The sequence below is a fragment of the Microsporum canis genome, genomic scaffold, assembly GCF_000151145.1.
Source record: "Microsporum canis CBS 113480 supercont1.4 genomic scaffold, whole genome shotgun sequence".
Lineage (NCBI taxonomy): Eukaryota > Fungi > Ascomycota > Eurotiomycetes > Onygenales > Arthrodermataceae > Microsporum > Microsporum canis.
In genome coordinates this window covers 2,138,039-2,161,634 of record NW_003299166.1, presented here as the reverse complement: position 1 = coordinate 2,161,634, position 23,596 = coordinate 2,138,039, and the positions used below count along the sequence as shown (strand labels likewise).

General features: G+C 48.5%; 7 protein-coding genes across 7 annotated transcripts; 5 read left to right on the top strand and 2 right to left on the bottom strand.

Annotated features, from left to right (window-relative positions):
* Positions 1-1,642: 1,642 nt before the first annotated feature.
* MCYG_04787 (peptide synthetase) lies at positions 1,643-13,303 on the top strand (the record flags this gene model as incomplete). The annotated part of the gene is made up of 2 exons (XM_002847004.1): positions 1,643-2,140; positions 2,204-13,303. 2 exons carry the CDS (start codon positions 1,643-1,645, stop codon positions 13,301-13,303), a joined length of 11,598 nt encoding a protein of 3,865 aa, XP_002847050.1.
* Positions 13,304-13,594: 291 nt separating this feature from the next.
* Positions 13,595-14,392, bottom strand: MCYG_04786 (conserved hypothetical protein; the record flags this gene model as incomplete). The annotated part of the gene is made up of 1 exon (XM_002847003.1): positions 13,595-14,392. One exon carries the CDS (start codon positions 14,390-14,392, stop codon positions 13,595-13,597), a length of 798 nt encoding a protein of 265 aa, XP_002847049.1.
* Positions 14,393-15,237: 845 nt separating this feature from the next.
* MCYG_04785 (uncharacterized protein) lies at positions 15,238-16,140 on the top strand (the record flags this gene model as incomplete). The annotated part of the gene is made up of 1 exon (XM_002847002.1): positions 15,238-16,140. The coding sequence occupies one exon, from the start codon at positions 15,238-15,240 to the stop codon at positions 16,138-16,140; it is 903 nt and encodes a 300-aa protein (XP_002847048.1).
* A 716-nt stretch (positions 16,141-16,856) lies between these two features.
* MCYG_04784 (serine/threonine-protein kinase ppk23) lies at positions 16,857-18,440 on the bottom strand (the record flags this gene model as incomplete). The annotated part of the gene is made up of 3 exons (XM_002847001.1): positions 16,857-17,309; positions 17,362-17,776; positions 17,884-18,440. The coding sequence occupies 3 exons, from the start codon at positions 18,438-18,440 to the stop codon at positions 16,857-16,859; spliced, it is 1,425 nt and encodes a 474-aa protein (XP_002847047.1).
* A 234-nt stretch (positions 18,441-18,674) lies between these two features.
* Positions 18,675-19,615, top strand: MCYG_04783 (homocitrate dehydratase; the record flags this gene model as incomplete). Its single annotated transcript, XM_002847000.1, has 4 exons — positions 18,675-18,692; positions 18,743-18,815; positions 18,903-19,037; positions 19,095-19,615. The coding sequence occupies 4 exons, from the start codon at positions 18,675-18,677 to the stop codon at positions 19,613-19,615; spliced, it is 747 nt and encodes a 248-aa protein (XP_002847046.1).
* Positions 19,616-20,129: 514 nt separating this feature from the next.
* On the top strand, positions 20,130-21,961 carry MCYG_04782 (NADPH oxidase regulator NoxR; the record flags this gene model as incomplete). The annotated part of the gene is made up of 4 exons (XM_002846999.1): positions 20,130-20,144; positions 20,199-20,348; positions 20,406-20,741; positions 20,798-21,961. 4 exons carry the CDS (start codon positions 20,130-20,132, stop codon positions 21,959-21,961), a joined length of 1,665 nt encoding a protein of 554 aa, XP_002847045.1.
* A 443-nt stretch (positions 21,962-22,404) lies between these two features.
* Positions 22,405-23,525, top strand: MCYG_04781 (syntaxin; the record flags this gene model as incomplete). Its single annotated transcript, XM_002846998.1, has 3 exons — positions 22,405-22,530; positions 22,588-23,327; positions 23,450-23,525. 3 exons carry the CDS (start codon positions 22,405-22,407, stop codon positions 23,523-23,525), a joined length of 942 nt encoding a protein of 313 aa, XP_002847044.1.
* Between the last annotated feature and the right edge of the window lie 71 nt (positions 23,526-23,596).

Below are 23,596 nucleotides of genomic sequence, written 5' to 3'. Positions count from 1 at the left end.
CGGTTTCAACATACGCTGTCGTGTACTCCGTAGAAATTGTTTATTCAGTGCTCTCTGTCCATCGTGGCTGGATTACAACACGAACTGGCCAACCTGACTGACTACATCTTGTGTACATAGTAAAAATGCAAAGCAAAAGGACCTGCAAGCAAAAACTCCTCGCCTTCAGTACGATTTCGAGATATATTTCTTTTTTCTCCTCTCAACTTTTGCTTCTTCTGGAGTTACCGGGCCATGGTCACGTGAAATCTAAGCCTTCAGCTTGCATCTTTCTCTTCCTTTTCCTTTTGTTTTGTAGTTATATTAAAGAGAAAAAGAAAATACCGAGAAGGAAGCTCGCCATGGCCAATAGTTAGCTGCAGCCGAAGCAGCTGAGTCTATGGAGTTCGCATGTTCATGACGTACCCCAGTATCGATGGCGTCGCGAATTGCTTCCCTTGGAATGGAATCCATCGGGACAATACCTTGCAGACCAAAAATCAGAAGCAGCCTCAGCCGCAAGGATGGCGCATATGTTTTTATGGAGATGATAGCACCTGTTCGGTGGACGCCTTCGAGATGTTGATAAGAGGAGCTTGCAAGGACTCTTGAAAAGAGGCAATTGGAAGGGTTTCATGCTGGGTTTGATCATCCTCTGCCTGGTAAAGTGCACTCAGCAAGGTTGGAAGGCGTGCATAGCTTTGAAGGGGCTCGTAACCAAGCGTATCTTTGGTGCATTAGTGAAGGTCCTGATATCCATGCCAAAAGCTGTCAAGAGGGATCCTCCGCGTACACAATACGGGGGTGGTGGGAAGACATCCTGGTCCAGGAAAAAATGTCCATTCGGGGCCCATGACAACCTTCATACCTCAGATAATTGCAGAAACGATACCACTGTCAGGATATATACTTTACACTGGCACAGACAGTGCTCTCCAAATGGTTCCGCCGCTAGTCGGTTGGATATAAAACCGTACCTTCAGGTTTTACCAATCAAGCCATCAGCCCAGACAACCCCACCTCTAACAATCGACAGGACTGCCAGTGATGAAACTCGTACTCTATGCTTTTTTTTTATATAGAAAAGACTTCGTTGTCCATCCGTTGGCTACAATTCTATTTCGAGATTTACCCGAGTTTTTTTCAATATCGGCTTATGGTTTCCTCGGTTGTGAGTCAACTGGGCCCCATAGCAGGCTACCCTTGGAGGATTTGTCGGAATATACGACGATAAGCTCAAAAGCTGAGATCTGGTTTTTGAGGTCTTGTGTGCCCTTGTCTGTCCCGCTTTCCGGGTCCATCTAGAGGGTTGCTTTCCATACATAGTATTACATCTCGGGAACATCTTACTGTGGCGTACGGAACATGCAGCACGGGCATATTCCTGGCATATGGTTAATTCCAAAGCTCAATTGAGAGAAGTTTCTATTCGAATGACCCACAAGCTAGAAAGCTATGAGCTGCTAAGCTTGTAGCTGAGGTTAAAACTGAAATTCCGTCATTTGAAATACAAAATGGATGAACTTCCATCTTTACCCCCCATTCTCACGGAGCGGCAATGCAAACCGTTGCTTCTACCCTTTCATTAACCGCATGATAATATAAGAAAGAGCTTTTATTGACACTAAATAGGCCGGGGATCATTTCTGAAATTCTTGAGACGATGGCACCTTACCTATCTGCGGAAGCAGAAACCCCGGTAGCGGTTAACCAATTCGATAATCCCCTCTCTTCAAAAGGGCCAATTGTACAGGTTAATGAGAAATCTGCCCAGCTCTGCCTTAAGCTATCCCCTGAGCTTGAGGAATTTTGTACCAAATCCGGAATCACCTCCCACAAGATCCTTCTATCCGCCTGGGCTATCACGCTCAGTTATTATACGGCTTCTGAGACCGTCACTCTTGGAGGTACAGAATGGCAAAGAGACGGGACCTGCTACAATATAAGGTATGAAGTGGGATTGGATGACGATACACCCCTTCTTCGTGCTGTTGAGCAGTTTCAAACCAGCTCATATTCCGGCTCAACTGAAGATACCGATGAAGCTTCTCCTGGGATGAAAATGGTTGATACATTTGTGGTACAAAAATTATCAAATTCAGGACTACCAGTTGATAACCGCCCTGCCTTCAAGATAAGGGGATGTAAAACTCCTCTCTCGGTATGTATAGATTGGGCCAATTAGCAACCGAGGGGATTATGCTAACTAGATATTCGTCAATAGGACACCGTCATCGTTGATGTAGTCAACAGAGGGCTCACGGAACAAGTGGAATTGGATGTGTACCTTAATGAATCGTTAGGGAGACACCTCACTAACATGTCGAGAACTTTTCAACAAGTTGTAGCCGAAATGCTCCTTAAACCTACTGGGAAGTTGGGGGATCTGAATCTATGCAACACATGGGATATTACAACTCTGGCGATGTGGAATGGTGAAATATCAACAGAAGGCTCAGATAAGTGCCTACATGACTTGATAAGCCTTCGGTGCGCCGAAGACCCAGACTATCCCGCAGTACAGTCCTGGGATGGAAACCTGTCATATGGACAGCTTGACGAGTTCTCATCTATTCTAGCTGCCCGGCTTTCTGCCTCCCATCCTAGCGTTGGCCCTGAGAAATTTGTTCCGTTGTTATTCGAAAAGTCCAAATGGGCCGTGGTATCTGTACTCGCAGTGGTTAAAGCGGGTGCAGCATTTGTATTATTGGACCCATCGCTACCGCTTAAACGCCTTGAGCATATCTGTCGCCAGGTCAAGGCTACGGTAGTAATTACCTCTCCTCAGAATTCTAAACTTGCCGGTGCTTTGGAAATCCCGATTTTTATTGCCAGCGAGAAAAAAGTTGCCACCCATAGCCCTATGTCTTGTTCTGGGCCTTTGGTTCGCCCGTCAAATGCACTTTATGCAATTTTCACTTCTGGCTCAACAGGAAATCCAAAAGGAATTGTTATTGAACATGGTTCTTTCCTCTCCAGTGCCCTCGCATATATCAAAACCGTGGACCTAAATCGAAGCTCTAGGGTCTTGCAATTTGCATCCTACGCATTCGACGTTAGTGTTTCTGATATATTGTACAGTCTACTGTCTGGTGCTACTCTCTGTATCCCTTCGGATGCTGAGCGTAACAATAATTTAGTAGAGCTGGTTGACCGCTTGAAACCGAACTGGATGGACCTCACACCGTCTTTCTTGAGATCACTTTCACCTGCGGACCTTTACAGTGTTAAGACCATCGTTCTAAGCGGCGAAGCGATGACACAAGATGTTATTGCTAAATGGGACAGTGAAGCACGCCTGTTGAATGTTTACGGGCCAGCTGAATGTTCAGTTCAGACCACCGTCCAGACTTCCGTTGCAGCTGACCCAGTGAATATCGGCTATGCGATCACTGGAGCCTCCTGGGTAGTTAGTCCATCAGACCATAACCGGCTGATGCCGATAGGCGCCATTGGAGAGCTCTTAATCGAAGGAACTCATGTTGGGAGAGGGTATATAGACAGCCCGGAAAACACTCGTAAGGCCTTTATCCGGAGCACAGAATGGCTCCCTGAATTCCGCATGGACCATAAGGCACTTTATAAGACTGGTGATCTAGTCCACTACCAGCCAGATGGCTCTCTTCGGTACATTGGCCGGAAAGATACCCAGGTGAAACTGCGTGGACAGCGCATTGAATTAGGTGAAGTGGAGCATTATGTTCGAGAGTGCTTCACTGAGTCTAGGGATGTTGTAACAGAAATGGTGAAGCCGCAATACGAGGGCGGAACACCCATGCTCATTGCGTTCGTGTATTGCCCTGGAGAGAGAAACGGGCGGAATGGCAATGAGGTAGGAAAAGACACCTTATTTGCCCAGCCAGATGATTCATTCCGCGGCCACAGTGCCGCGGCTAGAGAGAAGATGGCAAATAATCTTCCAGTCTATATGATTCCAAGTGTCTTCATCCCATTGCTTCGTGTTCCTCTTTCGTCCACGGGCAAAACGGATAGAAAGCTGTTACGATCCCAGGCTGCTGCTCTATCCCGAGCCAATTTGGATTCTTACTCAGTGAATATCAACAAGACACGAGTCCCACCATCGTCTGACATGGAGAAATGTTTGCACTCGGTTTTCGCGGAAGTCCTCAACTTGTCTCCCGAAATACTCGGCATTGACGATGACTTTTTCCATAGCGGTGGAGATTCCATCACTGCTATGCAGGTCATTAGCCAGTGCCGGAAGCAAGGGATAGCACTCGCTCTTGGTGAAATATTCCGCTTGAAGACAATTATAAAGATTGCAAAAGGCGCTTCTTTTGGAGCTACTTCTTCCTTATCCCGTCAACAGCAAGAGGACCAGGTTGGAGTACCATTTGGCTTGTCTCCAATCCAGGACATGTATTTTGAAGACTGCCCTGAAGGCCACAATGACTTTAACCAAAGTTTTTTCCTTGCTTTTGCCCGACATGTTGGAGAGGTAGAATTGATGAGAGCCATGGAGCTTCTGATTACCCGTCACTCAATGCTCAGAGCCCGCTTCCATCGTTCTAAGGAAGGAAAGTGGACACAGTCAATTTCCCAGGATGTGGTAGGTTCCTACCGATTAGAAAGCCATCGGTTATCTCGCAGAGAAGAAGTTACTGCTATCATGATGGACAGTCAAACTAGGCTGAACCCGCAGACCGGCCCACTTTTCTCGGTTGACTTCATTGAAATTGCAGACGACAAGTCCCAGTACGTGTTCCTTGTTGCTCATCATTTGGTCATTGATTTGGTATCTTGGAGAATTTTGCTAGCCGAGTTGGAAGAAGTCTTAGAAACAGGAACTATTTCGCAAGAAATTCCCATACCATTCCAAGCATGGTATAAGTTACAGCTTGAATACGCCCAAAAACACTTGCCGCCACAAAAGGCCCTTCATTTCACGCCTACTCTCGTAGAAGCCGATTATTGGGGCATGAAAGGTCGAAAAAATATTTATGGAAATGTCATTCACGCATATCTGAAGGTTGATGAAGCCTTGACAACTGCATTGCTCAAGGATGCCAATTTGGCATTTGACACTCAGCCAGTTGAGATTCTGCACGCCTCACTCCTACATTCGTTTATGAAATGTTTCCCCGACAGAGAGCCACCACTCATTTTTAATGAGGGCCATGGACGAGAACCGTGGGATAGCTCAATTGATATTTCACGGACAGTTGGCTGGTTTACAACTATCTGGCCTACTGAGGTGTTAGTGGATGATAGGAATGACGTGGTTGATATAGTCCGGCGGGTCAAGGATGGAAGACGAAAGGTGCCTGGCAGAGGATGGCCTTACTTTGCTTCCAGATATCTTAATGACAAGGGAAGAGCAGCATTCAATGGATACACGCCGTTTGAGATTGTTTTCAATTTCCACGGACTGTACCAGCAACTTGAACGTAAGGATGGCCTCCTTCAACAAGTCCCTTGGAAGTATGAGGCGTCTTGTGACAATGGGCCTAATGTCGTTCTCCCTGGACTGTTTGAAATTACTGCAGTCATTATCCATGGTAGCCTCCAGTTCGAATTTATGTATAGTCGGGAAATGCAACACCAGGACGCCATTAGACATTGGATCCGAAGCTGTGCTAGCTCTCTCCATGAGGCTATAGAGGGCCTGTTGGTACATGAGGAATCTCCTACATTGAGTGATTTTCCACTTCTACCTTTGACTTATAATGGTCTGACCCAATTGACCACTGAAATCCTCCCTCAATTGGGGATATCGTTGAATGACATAGATGAAATATACCCCTGCCTTCCTATGCAAGAGGGCATATTGCTCAGTCAAATTCGAAATAATTCGCATTACCAGACCCGAACAATGATCGAGCTCGTGTCTTCCAATGGAGCAATCGATACGGTTCGAGTTCGTGACGCATGGCAACAGGTTACAAATCGTCACCCCTCACTCAGGACAGTGTTTGTGAAAAGTAGCCTTTCAGGGGCCATGTATGACCAATTGGTATTGAAATCAATGCAGGCCCAAGTCCGTATATTGCCGCGCGCTAGAAATCACGAGGCGGCTGAAATACTCTATAAGGAGCGGAGAAATTTCAGTGAACTTGGGCAACCTTTGCACCTACTCACAGTCTGTGAAAACTCCGACGGTCAAGTTCTTGCTGACCTTGGGTTCAACCATGCAATCATTGATGGCGTTTCTATTTCAACCCTGCTTGAAGAATTCAAGCTTGCATATATGGGAGAACTCACAGAATCCCCAGCTTCACACTACAGCGAATTTGTTAATTATATTCAGAATATGTCCCATCAAGAAACCCGCAAGTACTGGGTGAATTATTTGGGAAACTCTGATCCCTGTCTATTCCCAGTTCTTACGGACGGTGTCTTTTTATCTACTGGACTAGAGGCCAATAAGCTAGAGAGGACAAAAATTACCCTTGAAGATTTACCAGATCTTCATGAATGGTGCAGAGCGCGAGATATTACTCTTTCAACTCTACTTAGGGTGTCCTGGGCTCTTGTTTTGCGTTGTTTTACCCAGATGGATGATGTTTGCTTTGGGTATATGAATTCTGGCCGGGAAGCCCCAATTGACGGTATTGAAGAAATCGTCGGCCTCTGTGCGAATATAATCATCTGCCGACTGGAACTCTTCAAAGAAAGGAATATTGCAGGCATCTTCCAATCTGACAAAACAGATTTTCTCAACTCCTTGTCGAATCAGAATGCCTCTCTAGCGGATATTATGCATGCTATTAACATGTCGAATCAAACGCTCTTCAATACAATCTTATCCATACAAAATAAGTCGACGCCATCTGAAATTGGAAACAGTAATTTCGTGGTTAAAGAATTATTCGAAGACGACCCGACTGAATACGATATCAGTGTCAACATCGAACTCTCCGGCTCAGGCAAGAATATCAGTGCATATCTTGGATATTGGACTGCAAGTCTTTCTCGATGGCAGGCACAAAATGTTTCTACGACATTCAGTCATATCATCTCTGAGATTGTTAACTCTCCGAATCTCTCTACCATCGAGAACTTGAACTATTTTGGTGTAGCCCATAAGTGGCAGGTTGCAAAATGGAATATTGACGCGGCTGCGTCAGTAGACTGTTGTACCCATACCTTGATTAAGGAGCGCTGTAAATTTCAGCCTGAGGCCCAGGCTATCTGTTCTTGGGACGGAAATATGACCTATATGGAACTAGATGAAATATCGTCTAAGTTAGCTACTAAATTGGTTACCGCCGGTGTGAAGCCTGACTCTATCGTACCACTATACTTTGAGAAGTGTAAATGGGCTCCGGTAGCAATGCTGGGAGTTCTAAAAGCAGGGGGAGCATTTGTTCTGCTTGACCCTTCGTATCCAAAACAACGCCTTCAAAAAATATATCAGGATACAGGTGCCATTTTAGTCGTGACGACTCCGCCACTTTCTGCTGGTGCCGAACAATTGACAAAGCAAGTTATCGTGATTAGTGAGGAGGTATCTTCCTGGAACATAGATGAGGCTCTTCTGAGTACTGTGTCAGTCACCCCTAAGAACGCCATGTATTCCGTCTTCACTTCGGGGTCTACAGGAGAGCCTAAAGGCGTTATCATTGAACATACGGCATTCCTCACCAGTGCTCGTGGCCATAGTGCTACACTTCACCTAGACTCGAGAAGCCGAGTGTTCCAATTTGCATCGTATACTTTTGATGCAACCATCTGTGAAACGCTTACAGCCCTTCTTGTCGGTGGTTGCATCTGTACACCGTCGGAAGCAGAAAGGTGGAATGATATATCTGGTGCGATAGCAAGATTGAATGCAAATTGGATGTTTATAACACCAGCATTGGCTAGAACACTTGATCCCTCTCGTTTTGCCTCACTGAGGACTATGGTTATCGGAGGTGAACTCATCACCACTGCCGAGACCCGTCTTTGGTGCGACAAACTGCAGCTACTTTTGGCCTATGGACCCTCAGAATGTTCAGTGATATGTGCCGTCACAGATCCTGTAAAGACAATTTCTGACCCTCGAAACCTTGGACACATATTCGCTGGTTCTTCTTGGATTGTTGATCAACATGATCACAATAAACTGGTTCCTATTGGCTCAGTTGGTGAATTAATCATTGAGGGGCCTCTTATTGCTCGGGAATATATTAACCGCCCAGAGAAGAATGCAGAAGCATTCGTGGAGGAACCAGCGTGGCTTTATGATTTCCGATGGAGCAGAAAGTCGCGATTCTATAAAACTGGTGATCTTGTCCAATATGCCGTCGACGGCACTATTCGATACGTGGGACGAAAAGATACACAGATCAAACTTCGAGGGCAACGTCTTGAGCTGGGAGAGATTGAGCATCGTCTGCGTCAAGCATTCCCTAGCGCTAAGGATGTTATTGTTGATGTCGTTCTCTCCAGCGTAAAGAAGACTCGAGCTTTAATCGGCTTTGTATACTGTGGCAACGAGGCCAAGTCGTCTCCAGAAAAGATATGGAATATACCGTCTGAAATATTCACCCTACACGCGCAGGAGGCGAGGAAAAGGCTGCAAAAGGAATTACCAAGTTACATGATCCCAGAGTCCATCCTCCCGTTGGCGAACATTCCCCTTACCAAGAACGGGAAATTCGATAGAAAGCTTTTGCGGAAGGAAGTTGAGAAAATGTCCTCTGAAGCTCTCCTAACATTAGACTCCGATAAAAAATCGAAACGAAGGCCATCGAATGAGATTGAGAGGAAGCTTCAGGACCTGGTTTGCCGCGTGCTTGGCCTATCGGAGGATAGACTAGGCATGGATGATAGCTTTTTCCACCTTGGAGGGGACTCAATCAGTGCTATGAAGCTAGTTGGAGTCGCAAGAACCGAAAAACTGGGTATAACTGTTGCTGATATCTTCAAAAACCCCCGGCTTGAAGATTTAGCATCTGCTCTACGCCACAATCTCGACCTGAAGGCTGATCGCATAGAGCCATTCTCTCTACTCGGCAATGACGAAGCTCGTAATGCTGCTATTGAAAAGGTTGTCGGCACACGCTTGATCGAAATGAAAGACATTGAAGATATATACCCCTGCACCCCTCTCCAGGAGGGTATGATGGCGCTCAGCATCAAGACTCCAGGGACATATACAATGCAGCACATTTTCCAGTTACCTGAGTTGGTGGATACGAAACAGCTGCAGGTGGCATGGGATAGGGCCATTGAATCCAACCCAATTCTTCGAACACGCATATATCAAGGTGATTGTGGAAAGGCTCAGCAGGTGGTTGTCCGTAGCAGAATTGAGTGGCAAGAATCGAATAGTTTAGACGCATATCTCATTCAAGATCGGAACATTCCAATGAAACTTATGGGGCCACTAATCCGGCTTGCATTGATCAATGATCAGGCCGGTGGCTCTAAACGATATATGGCTATAACCTTGCACCACGCATTATACGATGGGTGGTCGGAATGCCTACTCCTGGAAGCTGTTGAAGCAGCTTACCGTGGTGAAGAATTGAAGCAAAGGCCTTTCGCACCATTGATCAAATATATTTCGCAGGGCTATGAAGCTGCCAGAGGTTTTTGGCATACTCAATTTTCCGATGTCAAAGCCGTTGCCTTCCCGCCTTTGCCCTCCGAAAACTACTCTGCCATTCCTAGTTTTACAATCCAACGGTCAGTTCGTTTGACAAATTATCACCAGAATGGCTTCACTCTTAATTGTCAACTGCGCCTAGCCTGGGCTACCGTAATCTCGCAATATACAGCATCTGAAGATGTTGTATTTGGAGTGACTGTGACTGGACGGGATGCTCAAGTGCCCGAAATTGAAAGTATGACTGGCCCTGCGCTTGCCACTGTCCCTCTCAGAGTGCAACTACGCTCAAATGACAATGTTGGAGACAATTTGCAGGATATCCAGGATCAATTCGCACAGTCCATACCATTTGAGCAGTTCGGACTCCAAAATATCGGCGCTCTTGGAGAAGATGCTGCCGCTGCTTGCCGATTTAACAGCTTGCTTCTCGTTCAGCCATATGTGGAAGAGCCCCAGTGGGAGATATTCAATCAACAAGTCCCTATACCTGGTCAATCCACTTTCGATACATATCCCTTGACTCTCCAATGCACCTTGGGAAAAGATATCGTTGACGTTGAAGCAATATTTGATGCCAATGTTCTGTCCCATGAAATGATGGAGAGAATTCTCGGTCAATTTGTACACCTCTTCGAAGAGATGGCTAAGGATCTATCAAAGCCTATTAAAAGCATTAATTTAATCGGCCCTGATGACATGGCTTTATTGAAGGTTTTGAATGGTGAGCCACCACGAAAGCAGGAGTTACTAACACATGCACTCATCCAACAGCAATGTGAAAGGCAACCGGATGCCCAGGCAGTTTGCGCATGGGATGGCAACCTCACTTACAGCCAATTAGATAGCCATACAAAGAGGCTCGCGGCCTATCTCAACAGCCTTGGGGTAGGTACCGAAATGATCATACCTCTCTGCTTTGAGAAATCGAAATGGACAACTGTTGCAATGCTTGGAGTGATGAGAGCCGGTGCTGCATTTGTTCTTCTTGATCCATCTTCCCAGCCTGTCCAACGGATGGCAGAAATGTGCCAACAAGTGAGCGCTAGTTTGATTCTTTCGTCTGAAAAATATGCCTCCAAAATTCAACAACTCAGCTACGAGATTGTTACAATTGCAGACTCAGAACCTATTTGGAAGACTGAGACTCCAAACTGGCAACCTCCGTATATCTGTCCCAACAACGCAATTTACTCCGTCTTCACCTCTGGATCTACTGGAAAGCCCAAATGTATTACCATTGAACACCTTGGGTTCGCGAGTAGCGCAGATGCAAACAGGAAGATTCTGGGTCTAGGATCCAATACCCGCGTGCTTCAGTTTTCCTCATACTCGTTTGACGTTTGTATTGAAAACAACCTTACTACCCTAGTAGCAGGTGGCTGCATTTGTGTTCCTTCAGAAGCAGATTGCAAGGGTGACCTTGCAAAGTCGGCGCGAGACTTTAAGGTAACCTATGCCGACTTGACGCCATCAGTGGCCCGAATCCTTGAGCCTCATGATATACCCACTGTTGAGATTGTTATCCTTGGTGGTGAGGCTATGGCAGCAGAGGATGTTGCCCGCTGGTCCAAAAAAGTCCGCCTTGTCAATGCATATGGCCCAGCTGAGTGTTCCGTCACCTCCACTATCCAGCCAGATGTCGGACTCCAGGTGAATCCGGCCAATATTGGACGTCCATGTGCCGCCAGATGCTGGGTTGTAGATAGGTTCGATCATTTAAGACTTCTTCCAATTGGTGCTATTGGTGAGTTGGTTATCGAAGGTCCAATTGTTGGTCGTGGTTATTTGAACAATCCTGCTGCATCTGAGGCCTTTATTGAAGCACCAGCATGGCTTTCCGCCATTCGAGATGGTGAAAGTTATCGAATGTATAAAACTGGCGATCTAGTTCAATATAACGTTGACGGGACCCTCACCTACATTGGTAGAAAGGACCTACAGGTCAAACTTAATGGACAGAGAATTGAACTAGGAGATGTTGAGTCTCATGTTCGCCGACATTTCCGTGCCAGTCGAGATGTTGTCGTTCAAGTGGTAACTCACACCGAACTTGGTAACCATTCACGTCTCGTTGCATTTGTCTGGCAAGAGCATGAGCAAAACGGCGTCATAGAGGGCGAGGCATCACTACTTAGGGCTGCTACCGAACGATTCCGTCAAGATGTCAGATCTGCTGAAGAGAAGCTTCGACAGTCTCTTCCAAACTTCATGGTGCCAACTACATTCATACCATTATCTGAGCTTCCCTTGAATGCATCGGGCAAGGCGGACAGAAAGCGTTTACTCGAGGCTGTACTGGCATTGTCTCGTGAAGATATCCAGTCCTATGCCCCAGCTAGGGAGAGACGGCCGGTATCCACGGAGATGGAGCGCAAGATCCAAGCAATCTGGGCGAGGACACTAAAGATCAGCCCATCCGAGATCAGTGCTGGAGATAGTTTCTTCCAGCTTGGGGGTGATTCCATTGCGGCAATGAAAGTTGCTGCTGCTGCCAGAACAGAGGGCGTTTTCATTTCACTTCAAGACCTCTTCCAAAACGCTCCTTTGGAAAAGCTGGCCAAAGCAGGAGAGGCCAAAGTAAACGCTGCAGACGAAGCTATTGACTGGACGAAAGAAATTGCTGTCTGTCCGGGCCTTGAGATGCCCTTGGTAAAGCTCCCGCCGCGTCAAACTCCCGAGAGCAAGGTCGAGGTCATCTTGACTGGATGTACCGGCTTTTTAGGCCACGAAATTCTCAGACAGCTTGAAGAGTGCCCCGAAATTTCCAAGATTCACTGTGTCGCCATCCGAGCGAAGGGTACAGGAGTTGCAAGGAATGATAGCCTTAACTCTGAGAAGATTGTGACATACACAGGTGACCTCGCACTACCACGACTTGGTCTATCGAGGGAAGAAGAAGAGCGTATCCTAGCCCGGTGTGGAGCAATAATTCACTGTGGTGCCTTGGTATCTTTCGTCCAGGGCTACCAAACCCTCTACGGGCCCAATGTAGCGTCTACAAAGGAGCTCGCGAGATGGGCCATGAAAAACTTCATACCTTATCACTTCGTCTCGACTGCTGGAGTAGGCCATCTCAGCGGTGCCGATTTCTTCGATCAAGTATCTGTTTCAGCATATCCACCCCCTACCGACGGATCGGACGGATACACCGCATCGAAATGGGCGAGCGAAGCCTACCTGGAGAATGTGAATCAGAAATTCGGACTTCCAATCTACATCCACAGACCGACCAATATTATTGGCACCAGCACATCCCAAATCGACGTTGTCAATAACCTATTGACATATTCTCGCAAGATAAAGATGGTTCCTCGCTTTACAAACTGGACTGGATATCTGGATCTTATCAATGTCAGATATGTCGCTTCCGACATTGTTGAGAGTGTGCTGAAGTTGAGAACTCCTACCTCCACCGACAGATATGGTTTGGAATACATACATGAAGGAGGAGAGATCGTCGTACCTATTCAGCAGCTGGGAGAATACCTGGGCAAAGAAGCCGGTGGTCCTTCGTTTAAGAATGTGGACTTGGATTGTTGGGTTGCGAGTGCGAATGAGCATGGAATCAACCCGCTTGTTGGGGACTACTTGAAGGATTTACGAGACCAGGAAATTGAAGTGTCTCTTCCTTTGGCAAAGTGCAATCGCACGATGGAGACGTTGGCTACATTGAACAGAGAAAACGGAGCAAATGGAGTACACATTACAAACGGAGTGAATGGTATAAAGGTGGATGGTACTGCTGAAGCAAACGGATTACATTGAAGGGAAATAATAAAGGGCATAACTGTACTTAGTTAAAAGATTGTTAGTATAAATTTAATTTAATACAGGCGGCTGCGATCCAGCTTTGAGCATGTCCATAATATAAGTAAAGGTATATAGATTTTGTGCATCTATAGATCTAGCATGTCTGTTCATCATAAATCTATATAATGGCGTCTCAGAAATGCATCATATCAATCATATCATAACGTGTAAATAGACCCAACCAGCACCGCCAGGCCCCCACCAGCCAAAAACATAAATATATACCAAGAATAAGAAGCATAGCACCTAACCAAGTAACACCGAAGAGGGAGAAAAACAGTATCCAAGGAGAGGCATATCGTCATTATCGTCATCCTGAGCTACCTCCGCCCTTTTCCCTATCACTGAGCTCGTTAAAATTTTTCCTGGAGTGGAGCTAGAGGCAGCAAAGTAGTCAAAGCTGTTTCGTTTCGGGGAAGGAGGTTGGCATTCATCGTCTGATTCATCGTCTGGATCCTGCAACAGCTCTGGAGGCTGTTGGATGTCGTCTCGAGTGTAGTGTAGATAATCTGTTTCCTCATCCTCGTCCTCGTCCATGTCGTCGTAGAGACTCGTGAATGGTGGTTTTATCCGAGATGCACGGTTGTGAACGTCTAGGACGAAAACGACGTCTTCTCCGCTACCAGAGCTGCTGCCAGAGCTGCAGCTGCAGTCTGAGTCACATTCGTCATCTTCGTAGTCATCTTCATCCTCGCTGTCAAAGTCGAAGCCGGAGGGGGGATCCTCTCTGTGTGTGACCTGGATGTCGTTGCTGGCGTTGGCACAACTGACGGACTGATTGAACCAGTGCTCCTGTTCGTTCTCTGCCTCAGACAGCTCAGCCATGAGGCTGTCTAGTAAGTTTGCATGTGCGGTGAGGACCCTGAGATCCCTATCTGCCTGCCGGGCAGCATGCAGCAGCTTCTGGCGGGCTACTTGGGCAAGGAAGTAGGTCTGAGAGAGGCTCATATTGCTCTGTCGTCTCTTATTCTGTGATGGTGGAGATGGTGAAGAGTGAGGAGACGCCTTGGGGGTCGGCATGTTGATATCTCTCTCCTTTTCCATGCTGGATTGACTTTCTGACTCAAATGGCGGGATATGCTGATAAGATAGCAGCGTTATCGGCGGTTAGACAGAGATCACCGCGGCTCATGTGCTAGCCAATAGAAAGAGGGGGTCATAGGTGTGTTTGTGGACGACTAAGTGGGCTCCCAGATTATCTAAGGATGGAGGGTCAGAAAAAAGGCTGTCTAGGCAAAGTGGCAAGGGAGAAGGTGAACGAACGAAAGAAATCCCCAGCACCAACAGCGAGACCACGCCTTTAAATGGGTCGGCATTCTCGCGAACAGGATGTGCAGGATGTGCTACCAGGGGCCCCTTGGGCTGCGATTCGCGTAGTTGGTTATGATGCAATCAATTCGCGGCGGAAGCAGGAAGAAGCAGGGAAACCCTGGTCGCCAAGCGCGCTGCGACGCGAAAAGCTGGTCGAGTTTAGTCACGGAGAATGAGCTTATAGCAAGCAAGTATCAGAGGAGCAGGAGTGTGCTAGAAGGATTATAGAAGAAGTTGAATATCAAAACGAAAAAAGGTTGATAGCCGCTCGGACCCAGTGCGGGTGACTAAGCATCTATGTTGTCCTCTTTGGGAAATCCGCGAAGTTTCTCGTTGACGTTGAATGTGAACGAAGTTGTTGACCTGGAGATGGAAGAAGAAGAGGAAGAAGACAGAAAGCATGTGGTGGTGTTTCTTACCATGAAGTCCGTTGCTACTACCGGAACTATGGACAGCAGCTGCATTGGGAGGAAACGTTCCGATGTTTCGATGCCATCTTCCCCCTTTCTTACGGGATATTTCATACAGCAACTAGATTATCCTGCTACGCATGGTCCGTCACATACAATATACCCATCATGACGGCCCATAACCCGATTCCCACTACGGGCCACTTCATCTTATCCTGTCTTTCGTATGCTTGCCCGAAGCTTTGTGACCATGCATCCTCCACACCAAAACGGGAACGATGGACTAACGGCGTGTCTGAAATTAACGGCAGCCAGGGCTTCATGGGAGATGATGAAGTCCGCAATGAGGACTATAGGTGCGGAGGACCAGTGCTCGCAAAGATGCCCGCCTCTATCAAGCCACATCCTATACAGGACATTATTTTCCCACGGCCATCAGAGTCTCATCTACAGCCCTCCTCAGACCCTCCCGAAGAGTCTACTCTAAAAAAGGTGGAAGCTGTGTTGAGGACATGGGAAATTTCTTGGTCGGAGATTAAATTTGTCAAGCGGGTACCGTATGACACTCAATTCCCGAGCATCAATACGATCTTGATCCGTTCGTATAGGCGAGAACTTGACCGCTCGTGGTACAACGCATGCAAGGACATTATCCCACTTCTGGCTCCGCTTAAACCCCCTTTTAGCGTCGAAATACTTGACAATCGCGCTTGTGGTTGCCCAGCCATATCCGACATAGACTCGGATGACCCGATTTACCTGGTATCAAAGAGCCTGAACCAAGAACTTAGGAAGGCCATACCAGAGCTTTCTGGACTGTATATGTGTCTCGTAGCTCTTTCAGCACCCCTTCTCGAGCTCAATTCTACGGTCTTTGTCTCGGTACCGGATAATCTAGTTGACACCTGTGACTGGAGCGGTGTCCGAGACCAAATCATCACGGTGCTAGACGACATCGGCCTCGACCATATTTCTGTTATGATATACGCCGGACCGCTCCCAGTTCACTGCCCTTTGATTGAACGCAAGGTCAGAACCGCCAAAGGCTTTCTAGTTGTTTCAGGAGAATGACCTTTGGTTATTTCCCCCGCCTCTTACTTGGATGATCTGCCATCGTGTGGCTGCTAGTTTTTGTGGTCTAATACTTAGCATTCCAAACTTTACTGTTCTGTACTTCCGTGAACGACTAGACAGATTTGCAGGAGCCACGGTTAACTATAATTTTCTCAACAAAAACAAACTATTGTTACATTCTTCTAATTCCTATACTTATTCCCCAAACCGTACTTAGAAGTAAATACGACGCAGCTCGGCCGATCTGGGCTACCGGGAAACAAGCACTGCGGATGATGAGCTTGGTAAATCTTCCAACCACCAACGATTCCTGTTTTTTTTCCCTTCTCGCAACTTTTCTTACCATCAAAAAGACCATCTTTAGTCATGTTATTCATTAATAAGCAAAATAAGCTTAAAGCGAGATGACGTCATCCCGTGACTGCGGCTCTCCCCAAAAAGAAAACCCAAAAGTTGACAATTTAATACTTCGCCACATTTTGCTTTATCACGTCCAAGCGGGTTCCCGAGAGCTGGATATGTCTTGCCTTGATTTGCATAGAGGTTAGGGTCGGCTATCCATGGTGCGCACTACTGGTACTCCGTATCTTTGCAGGAACTTGTAGGGAGGTGTTAATCTTATTAGTTTTAATCTATGGTAGGAATACTTGGATAATAGAATACGTGGCCTAAAATACATAATAAGGGATATCTGTGTTACAAAAAAGAGACAATTAGCCCAACCTCAACGCAAAGCCGGCTCCTGACTCCGTCGAGCCTCCATCAAGGCCTCCACCACCAAATACATTTGCAAAATCCAGTCTGGGCGCTTCCTCTCCTCTCTTCGGCGCCTCAGGCGTATCCCGCTTGCGTCTCCTTTCCATATTAGCCTTTGAAGGGAAGGTTGGGAACATTTCCTTGGGTTTGGGTTTGGGGTCCTCGCGGAAGTATGGGTGGGACAGGCATGATTTGGCGGTTGGTCGGGATGTAGGGTTAAGGGCGAGGAGGTGAGATAGGAGACTGAGTCCTGCGGAAGTGAGATAGGGAAACTTTGAACCCGAGAGGAGCGGGACTACGGGGCTAGAGCTATCGGAGGGTGGTGGTGGGAGACGAAGAGACTTTGCGTTGGGAAGAGAGCGGAAGCCAGGCCATGTACGGGAGGTAGGAGGACCGGTGAGTTTGAATATCTGTATAGCATTGTTAGTGGTGGTCAGTTGCCAGTAAGTTAGGAAAACATACCTCTGATAACTGGCCTACTTCGTTGTTACCGCAAAAAAGAGGCTCCTTGATCAATAATTCACCAAATATACAGCCTATGCTCCACATGTCTATCTCGGTGCTGTATGTATCTGCACCCATCAGCAGCTCTGGCGCCCGATACCAGAGCGTAACGACCAACTGAGTCATCTTTGGCGGCGGGTTACCGTAGTACCTCGCCATGCCAAAATCGGCAAGCTTGACTTCTCCGCGGTTATTCATGAGTAGGTTCGATGTCTTTAGATCGCGATGCATGATCCAATGTGCGTGCAGAAACTCCGCTGCACCGAGCACTTGGAGGAGAACCGTCTTGGTCTCGGAGGGCAAGAAAGGTTCTCTCATCTCGTTCAGCAGAGACTTGAGATCGTGTTCGATAAAATCCATGACCAGGAGAACGCTGCGAGAATCGGAAAAATCCAGTAAAGAGAGGAGGTTAACGACCATCATGTATCTGGGCTTTCCAGTCCAGAAGGATAAGAGAGAAAGGAATGAAAGGGGGCTTACTCGTCCATTGTATCTCCCATGACTACTTCACGGAGATGAATTATATTAGGATGCCGTGATCCAAACAGGGTCTGTATTTCACGGAGACCAGTGACGGGGAAGCCATCGTAGGGGCTTTGCATCTTCAGCCTCTTGATGGCCACGATTTCACCTGTTGCTCGCTCCTTTGCCCGAAAGACCCATCCGTAGGACCCTTCTTCAATAGCATTCAGGTTCTCAAAGTTGTCAATGTGTCGGCATGGTCCCCATTCTGGTGCTGGGAATCGAAGCAGCTTCGCCGCAGGTTGCTCAGGCACTGGCGCATCTCCAGCCATGTCTTCGTTTGACAGCCGTCGCCGTTTAGCAGGGGGTTCAACTCCATTCTCTGCCCTCCCTTCGTCTTGTCTGTCGTTCTCTGCCGTCGACTGTTGCTGCTGCTGCTGCTGTCTCTCCGCGAGCAGACGCTGTCTCTCTGCCTTTGCACGCTTCTTTGCTTCTTTCTCCTGCTTTCTGCGCTGAATTTCAGCTTCTGTCTCGGGGTTATCGTCTGCCCATCGTGATTTCGCAGGAGCTGACATCTTTTAACTGAGCTTTCTTCGGCTGTCGAAGCTCTTTGGTTGTTGTTTTCTTCGTCCTTTCGATGCTGAAGTCGAAGTCGGACTTTGTTTGTTCCGCCATGACGATGTTGAAGCCCAGAAATTCGCCCCGCCATATTAATATTGACTGTACAAGGTCGATATCATCTAAATAATATACAGGTATACTATCATGGAATGATCTATACTCTCTGTAGAACGGAGAAATTCGGCACCATGATCGAGCCCTTTCAAGTACGGTTAGACCCCCAGAGAAGCAGACAAGAGACTAACAAGGGCTACAGACAACATTCGCGGTCCCAATGACATGCGAGAGCTGCATCAAGGATATCTCGAGACCGATTTACGAGTTGGCAGGTATGTCTACTTGTGGCTACCTGTTGGAATGTCTTAGATTTGGCCCCCAGCTAATGTTATGCGTTGTTGTTGTTGTACTGTGCAAAGGGATCAAGAAGGTCGATGCCAGCCTCAAAGACCAACTAATAGTGGTCGAGGGTACCGCTGCACCCTCTGCCATCGTGGCAGCGATCCAGGGCACTGGTCGAGATGCCATTCTACGCGGTAGCGGGACATCAAACAGTAATCCCCCCCCCCTTGCCGCTTGATCCCGAAAACATAGCATACTTACGGGTGTAGATGCCTCTGTATGCATTCTAGAGACTCACAAGGAGGGTGTTGCCAACAAGATCCGCGGCCTAGTGCGCATGGTACAAGTGTCGACTGGACTGACGATATTTGATCTGACGATAAACGGACTCTCGCCTGGCCGCTACTGGGCGACCATCCGCGAGACAGGAGACATCTCTCGCGGCCCCGAGTCGACCGGCGGAGTGTGGGAGGCGTTAAAGGAGAAGCAACAAAGCGAACGAGGCGAACAAAGCGGCCCGCGAGGGATAGTGGGCAGTGTCGACGTGGATGAGACGGGCAGAGGGAACGTCTTCCTGGACCGACCGATCGCGGTATGGGAGATGATCGGGCGAAGCATGGTGGTATCGAAGTCGAGAGAGGGCCCCTTCCGGGTCGACGACGAGGACACGATCGTGGGAGTCGTTGCGCGAAGTGCTGGCGTCTGGGACAACGAGAAGATGGTGTGTTCGTGCTCAGGCAAGAATGTCTGGGAGGAGCGAAAGGAGCAGGTTTCCAAAGGGATGGTCTGACGGATTGCTCTCGACAAGGAGGCGCTCAGGGGGAGGGGGACTTAGCCAGCCTTAATCTCGCATTCCACAGTTCTACAGGGTGCATGTTGGTGGCATGCTGGATGCTGGATGTGATTCGCTGCCCGAGGTTTATATGCTAACCGCCCGCCTCAGCTTGGCCTGCATAGCCATGAGATAGCATGATACTAGCATGATAGCCATGATATCGGCCATGTATCCCGCCAGCTTGTCTAGAAGACTCCAATGTCTCATCTGGGCTCCTGTCGTGCGTATATAAACACGTATAGATATACAAGTGTAAGCGCCGGCCATCTACCATCGCCACGAGGTAAAAAAAAAACAACACAGCTGCACACATCCTGGCACATCACAAACCCGTCACAGTCTTGTCGCTGCTGGGCGCGCCACCGGCATCAGCTCCGTCTGCCAGTCCGTATATACAATATATCAACTGCTAAGCGCCCTCTTTAACTCAATCACTCTGTCTATCATCGAGCGTACAGTCGAGGGCGTCATGTCGTTGAAGCAGGTATCCTCCAGCATCCCGCCCATATCTATCTTGTATCCATGCTAACGAGAGCAGGAGATTGAGACCTGGGTTCAGGCCCTGGCCCACTACGACAATAACGAGTTCGAGGATGCCATCGCCGTCTTTGGAGGCATCGCGGACACTTCCAAGATCCTCTTCAACTGCGGCGTCATCTACGCTACGCTGGGGGAACATGTCAAGGCAGTCAGTACATCTCTTGCATGCACACAAACGGACCGGCATAGAAACTAATGAAACCAGGTGGACTGCTACCAGAGAGCCATCGCCCTCGACAAGTACCTCGCCATAGCGTACTTCCAGCAAGGAGTGTCCAATTTCCTTATCGGCGACTTTGAAGAAGCGCTCGCCAACTTCAACGATACGCTGCTCTATCTTCGAGGCAACACGACCATCGACTACGAGCAGCTGGGCTTGAAGTACAAGCTCTACTCGTGCGAAGTCCTCTTCAACCGAGGACTGTGCTATATCTACCTGCAGGAGACGGAGTCTGGCATGAACGATCTGACCTATGCGGCAAAGGAAAAAGCAAAACCAGACCATGATGTTATCGATGAAGCTATTGCTGAAACTGCAGAGGTAGGATCGTGTCTTTCCCCTTTTTTTATCGTGAGTTCGACAATCTAACAGGATAGGGGTACACTGTGTTCTCGATCCCGGTTGGCGTGATATATCGACCGAGCGAGGCCAAGGTCAAGAACCTCAAGACGAAAGAGTATCTCGGCAAAGCGAGACTGGTGGCTGCCTCTGATCGAGCAAACACGTTCACCGGATTTCAGGCCCACGAGACGAAAATACCGGTCTTTGAGAGCTCTCGAGATGACCGGCCGCCGGAAACGATCTCTTACGGCGCCACGAACCTCGTGCAGAAGAACCTGGCGACCAGGAGCAGACAGCAGTCTGAACCACCCATCAGCCGCAATGCTTTCCCTCCTACACCACCACCGGACGAGAAGGCTGCCTCCCTCGTCCCCAGCAATGGATCTACAGGTAGTTTGGCCCGCAAACAGTCCCTGACAAGGGCCACTCGGCCCCCTGTTCTCGAACTTGGACAGCCCACTGGGTCTAACGGATCACCAGCACCGGCAGTGGAAACACAAGCAAGGCCTCAGCAAGAGAAACCACGAGTTGGAACCATACGAACGGCCTCTGAGCCACGCGGGCCAGCCTCCAGGCTCTCAGCCATACGATACGCTCCACAAAACGGGAAACTCCTCTTCCGCGAGACCACCGGACAGCATCGACGTCCCATGTCAGGCATCGCTCCTCTGTCCGAAGAACCACAGGCCTACTACGCCATGTACGCTGCGGGATACCCCAACGAGAACGGCCTAGCGTCCAAAGCGACAAGACTGCCAGAATACATCGACGAAGAAGGCTACGAATCCGACGCCTTCGAAGACGACTCGGGAGACTGCGTCCAATTCGAAATGGTCGGAAGCCGCCCTCCACCACAGCACCAAGTGTCCGGCCACCGACGCCGTGGCTCCTCCCGACGGCCTGAAATCAAGAAGATCCGCGTCAAAGTCCACGCAGACGCAGACACACGCTTCATCATGATAACGCCCACCACCGAGTTCGCTGAGTTCGAAAACAAGATCCGCGAGAAGTTCGGGTTCAACGGCAACCTGAAGATCAAGATGCAGGATGACGGCGACATGGTCACCCTGGCCGACCAGGACGATCTAGACATGCTTGTTACAGCAGCCAAGCAGGCGGCTAGAAGGGAGAATAACGATATGGGCAAGACGGAGGTAAGGGTTTCGTGCATTCCGCCTGTAGGCTTTGCATATACGTAACTGACCCGCCGTTTGCTTTCCCTTCCTCTTGTCTTTTCCCGGGTCGTTGAGCTCCAATGACGATGGTCTACTTCTTGAATATATGTTATCCTTGCGTAATTATGGATTTGATAGATGGCTTATGATGGCTTTTTGATGGGCTTTGCTGGTTAGCATGGAGTTTTGGTCATGTCCATACATTTAGTTACGAGTAACGTTCTCTTCCTATATCTACTCTATACTCTGCTCTTCCTGTATCCATTCTATACTCTGCTCTTCCTGTATCCATTCTATACTCTGCTCTTCCTGTATCCATTCTATACTCTGCTCTTCCTGTATCTATTCTATACTCCATGTATGCGCTTATATCTACTCTATCACCTCGCTTACTAAGCTTAACAACACCCAAGTCCAAAAGATGAAGACAACAAATTCATGTTGATTCATCTTCTTCACAGCCGACCATGACGGATCTTACTCCGGCAGTCAATGACCTGCTTAGGTCTCGCGGTAGCTCTATGCTGTCCGGCGAGGCCATCAAGCCATCAGACCTGCAGGTCGACGAGTTCCTCAAGGAGGCACATAGAATTGTACGTGGCATTACAGCACAGCTATACACTTATGGATATCTAGACTAACAGAGATAGAACTTCCATATATCCTCTCTGCTGGCCTATCTAAAGTCGATACGGACAGCCTATCTCTCCGCTGCGCCCGCTCGAGCAACCTTCGGCCATCACGCAGACTTCAACCCGAACCCGCTCAACCCAGGCTCGATATCAACCCACCTTACTGACCCGGAGAGAGACGCAATCGACTCCTCGACAGCGTCTCTACTACAAGATCTCTCCCGCTCAATCGGTAACCTTGCGTCGGCTGAATCACTGCGGTGCCAGACCCAGGCGTCTGTGTTGCGCAAGAAGTACGGCCACGGCAGGCTGAATGAACGACTATGGCAGTGGGCGGGGGGTGGGGGGGCGGTAGAAGTGCCGCGAACGCCTGAGCAGGAAGAAGCAGAGGACACGGAGAAGAATGTGGCCGGTATACGGGAGAGTGTGCTGTGGTTTCTTCGGCGGGGTTTAGAGGCGGCTGCGGCGGTGCAGAGGGAGATGGTGGAGAAGCGGATCGAGAGGGCTAGAGAGAAGGAGAAGAGTGTGTTGTATAAGGCTAAGGCGGGACAGGTAGCAGTAGATGGTGCGGGTAGCGGTGGAATGTACGATGGTGGGAATGGGCAGGGGGGGGATACGTTGAGGGGACGAGATGTTTCTGTTGACGAGAAGGAGGCGGCGGCCATCGAGTCGCAGCTATCGCCGGAACAGCTGCAGCTCTTTGCGCAGGAGAATGACGGGATGCTCAAGTACTATGAGGATACCCTTGGGAAGGTCCAGTACGTGTTGCCCCTTTCAACATAGATGTGTGTGTATACTAACGAGAAGCAGGAATGCGGAAAAGTCACTGCTGGAGATATCATCGTTGCAGCAGACGTTGGTAGCTCACCTGGCTACGCAGGAAGACTACATCAACCAGCTGGTGCGGGACGCAGACACGACGCATGCCAACGTCGGGAGAGGCAACAAGGAGCTGAAGAGGGCCGGTGAGCGACGAAGCGAGGCCCAGATGGTGTTTTGGGCCACCGTCGTCCTCTGCGCCTGGCTT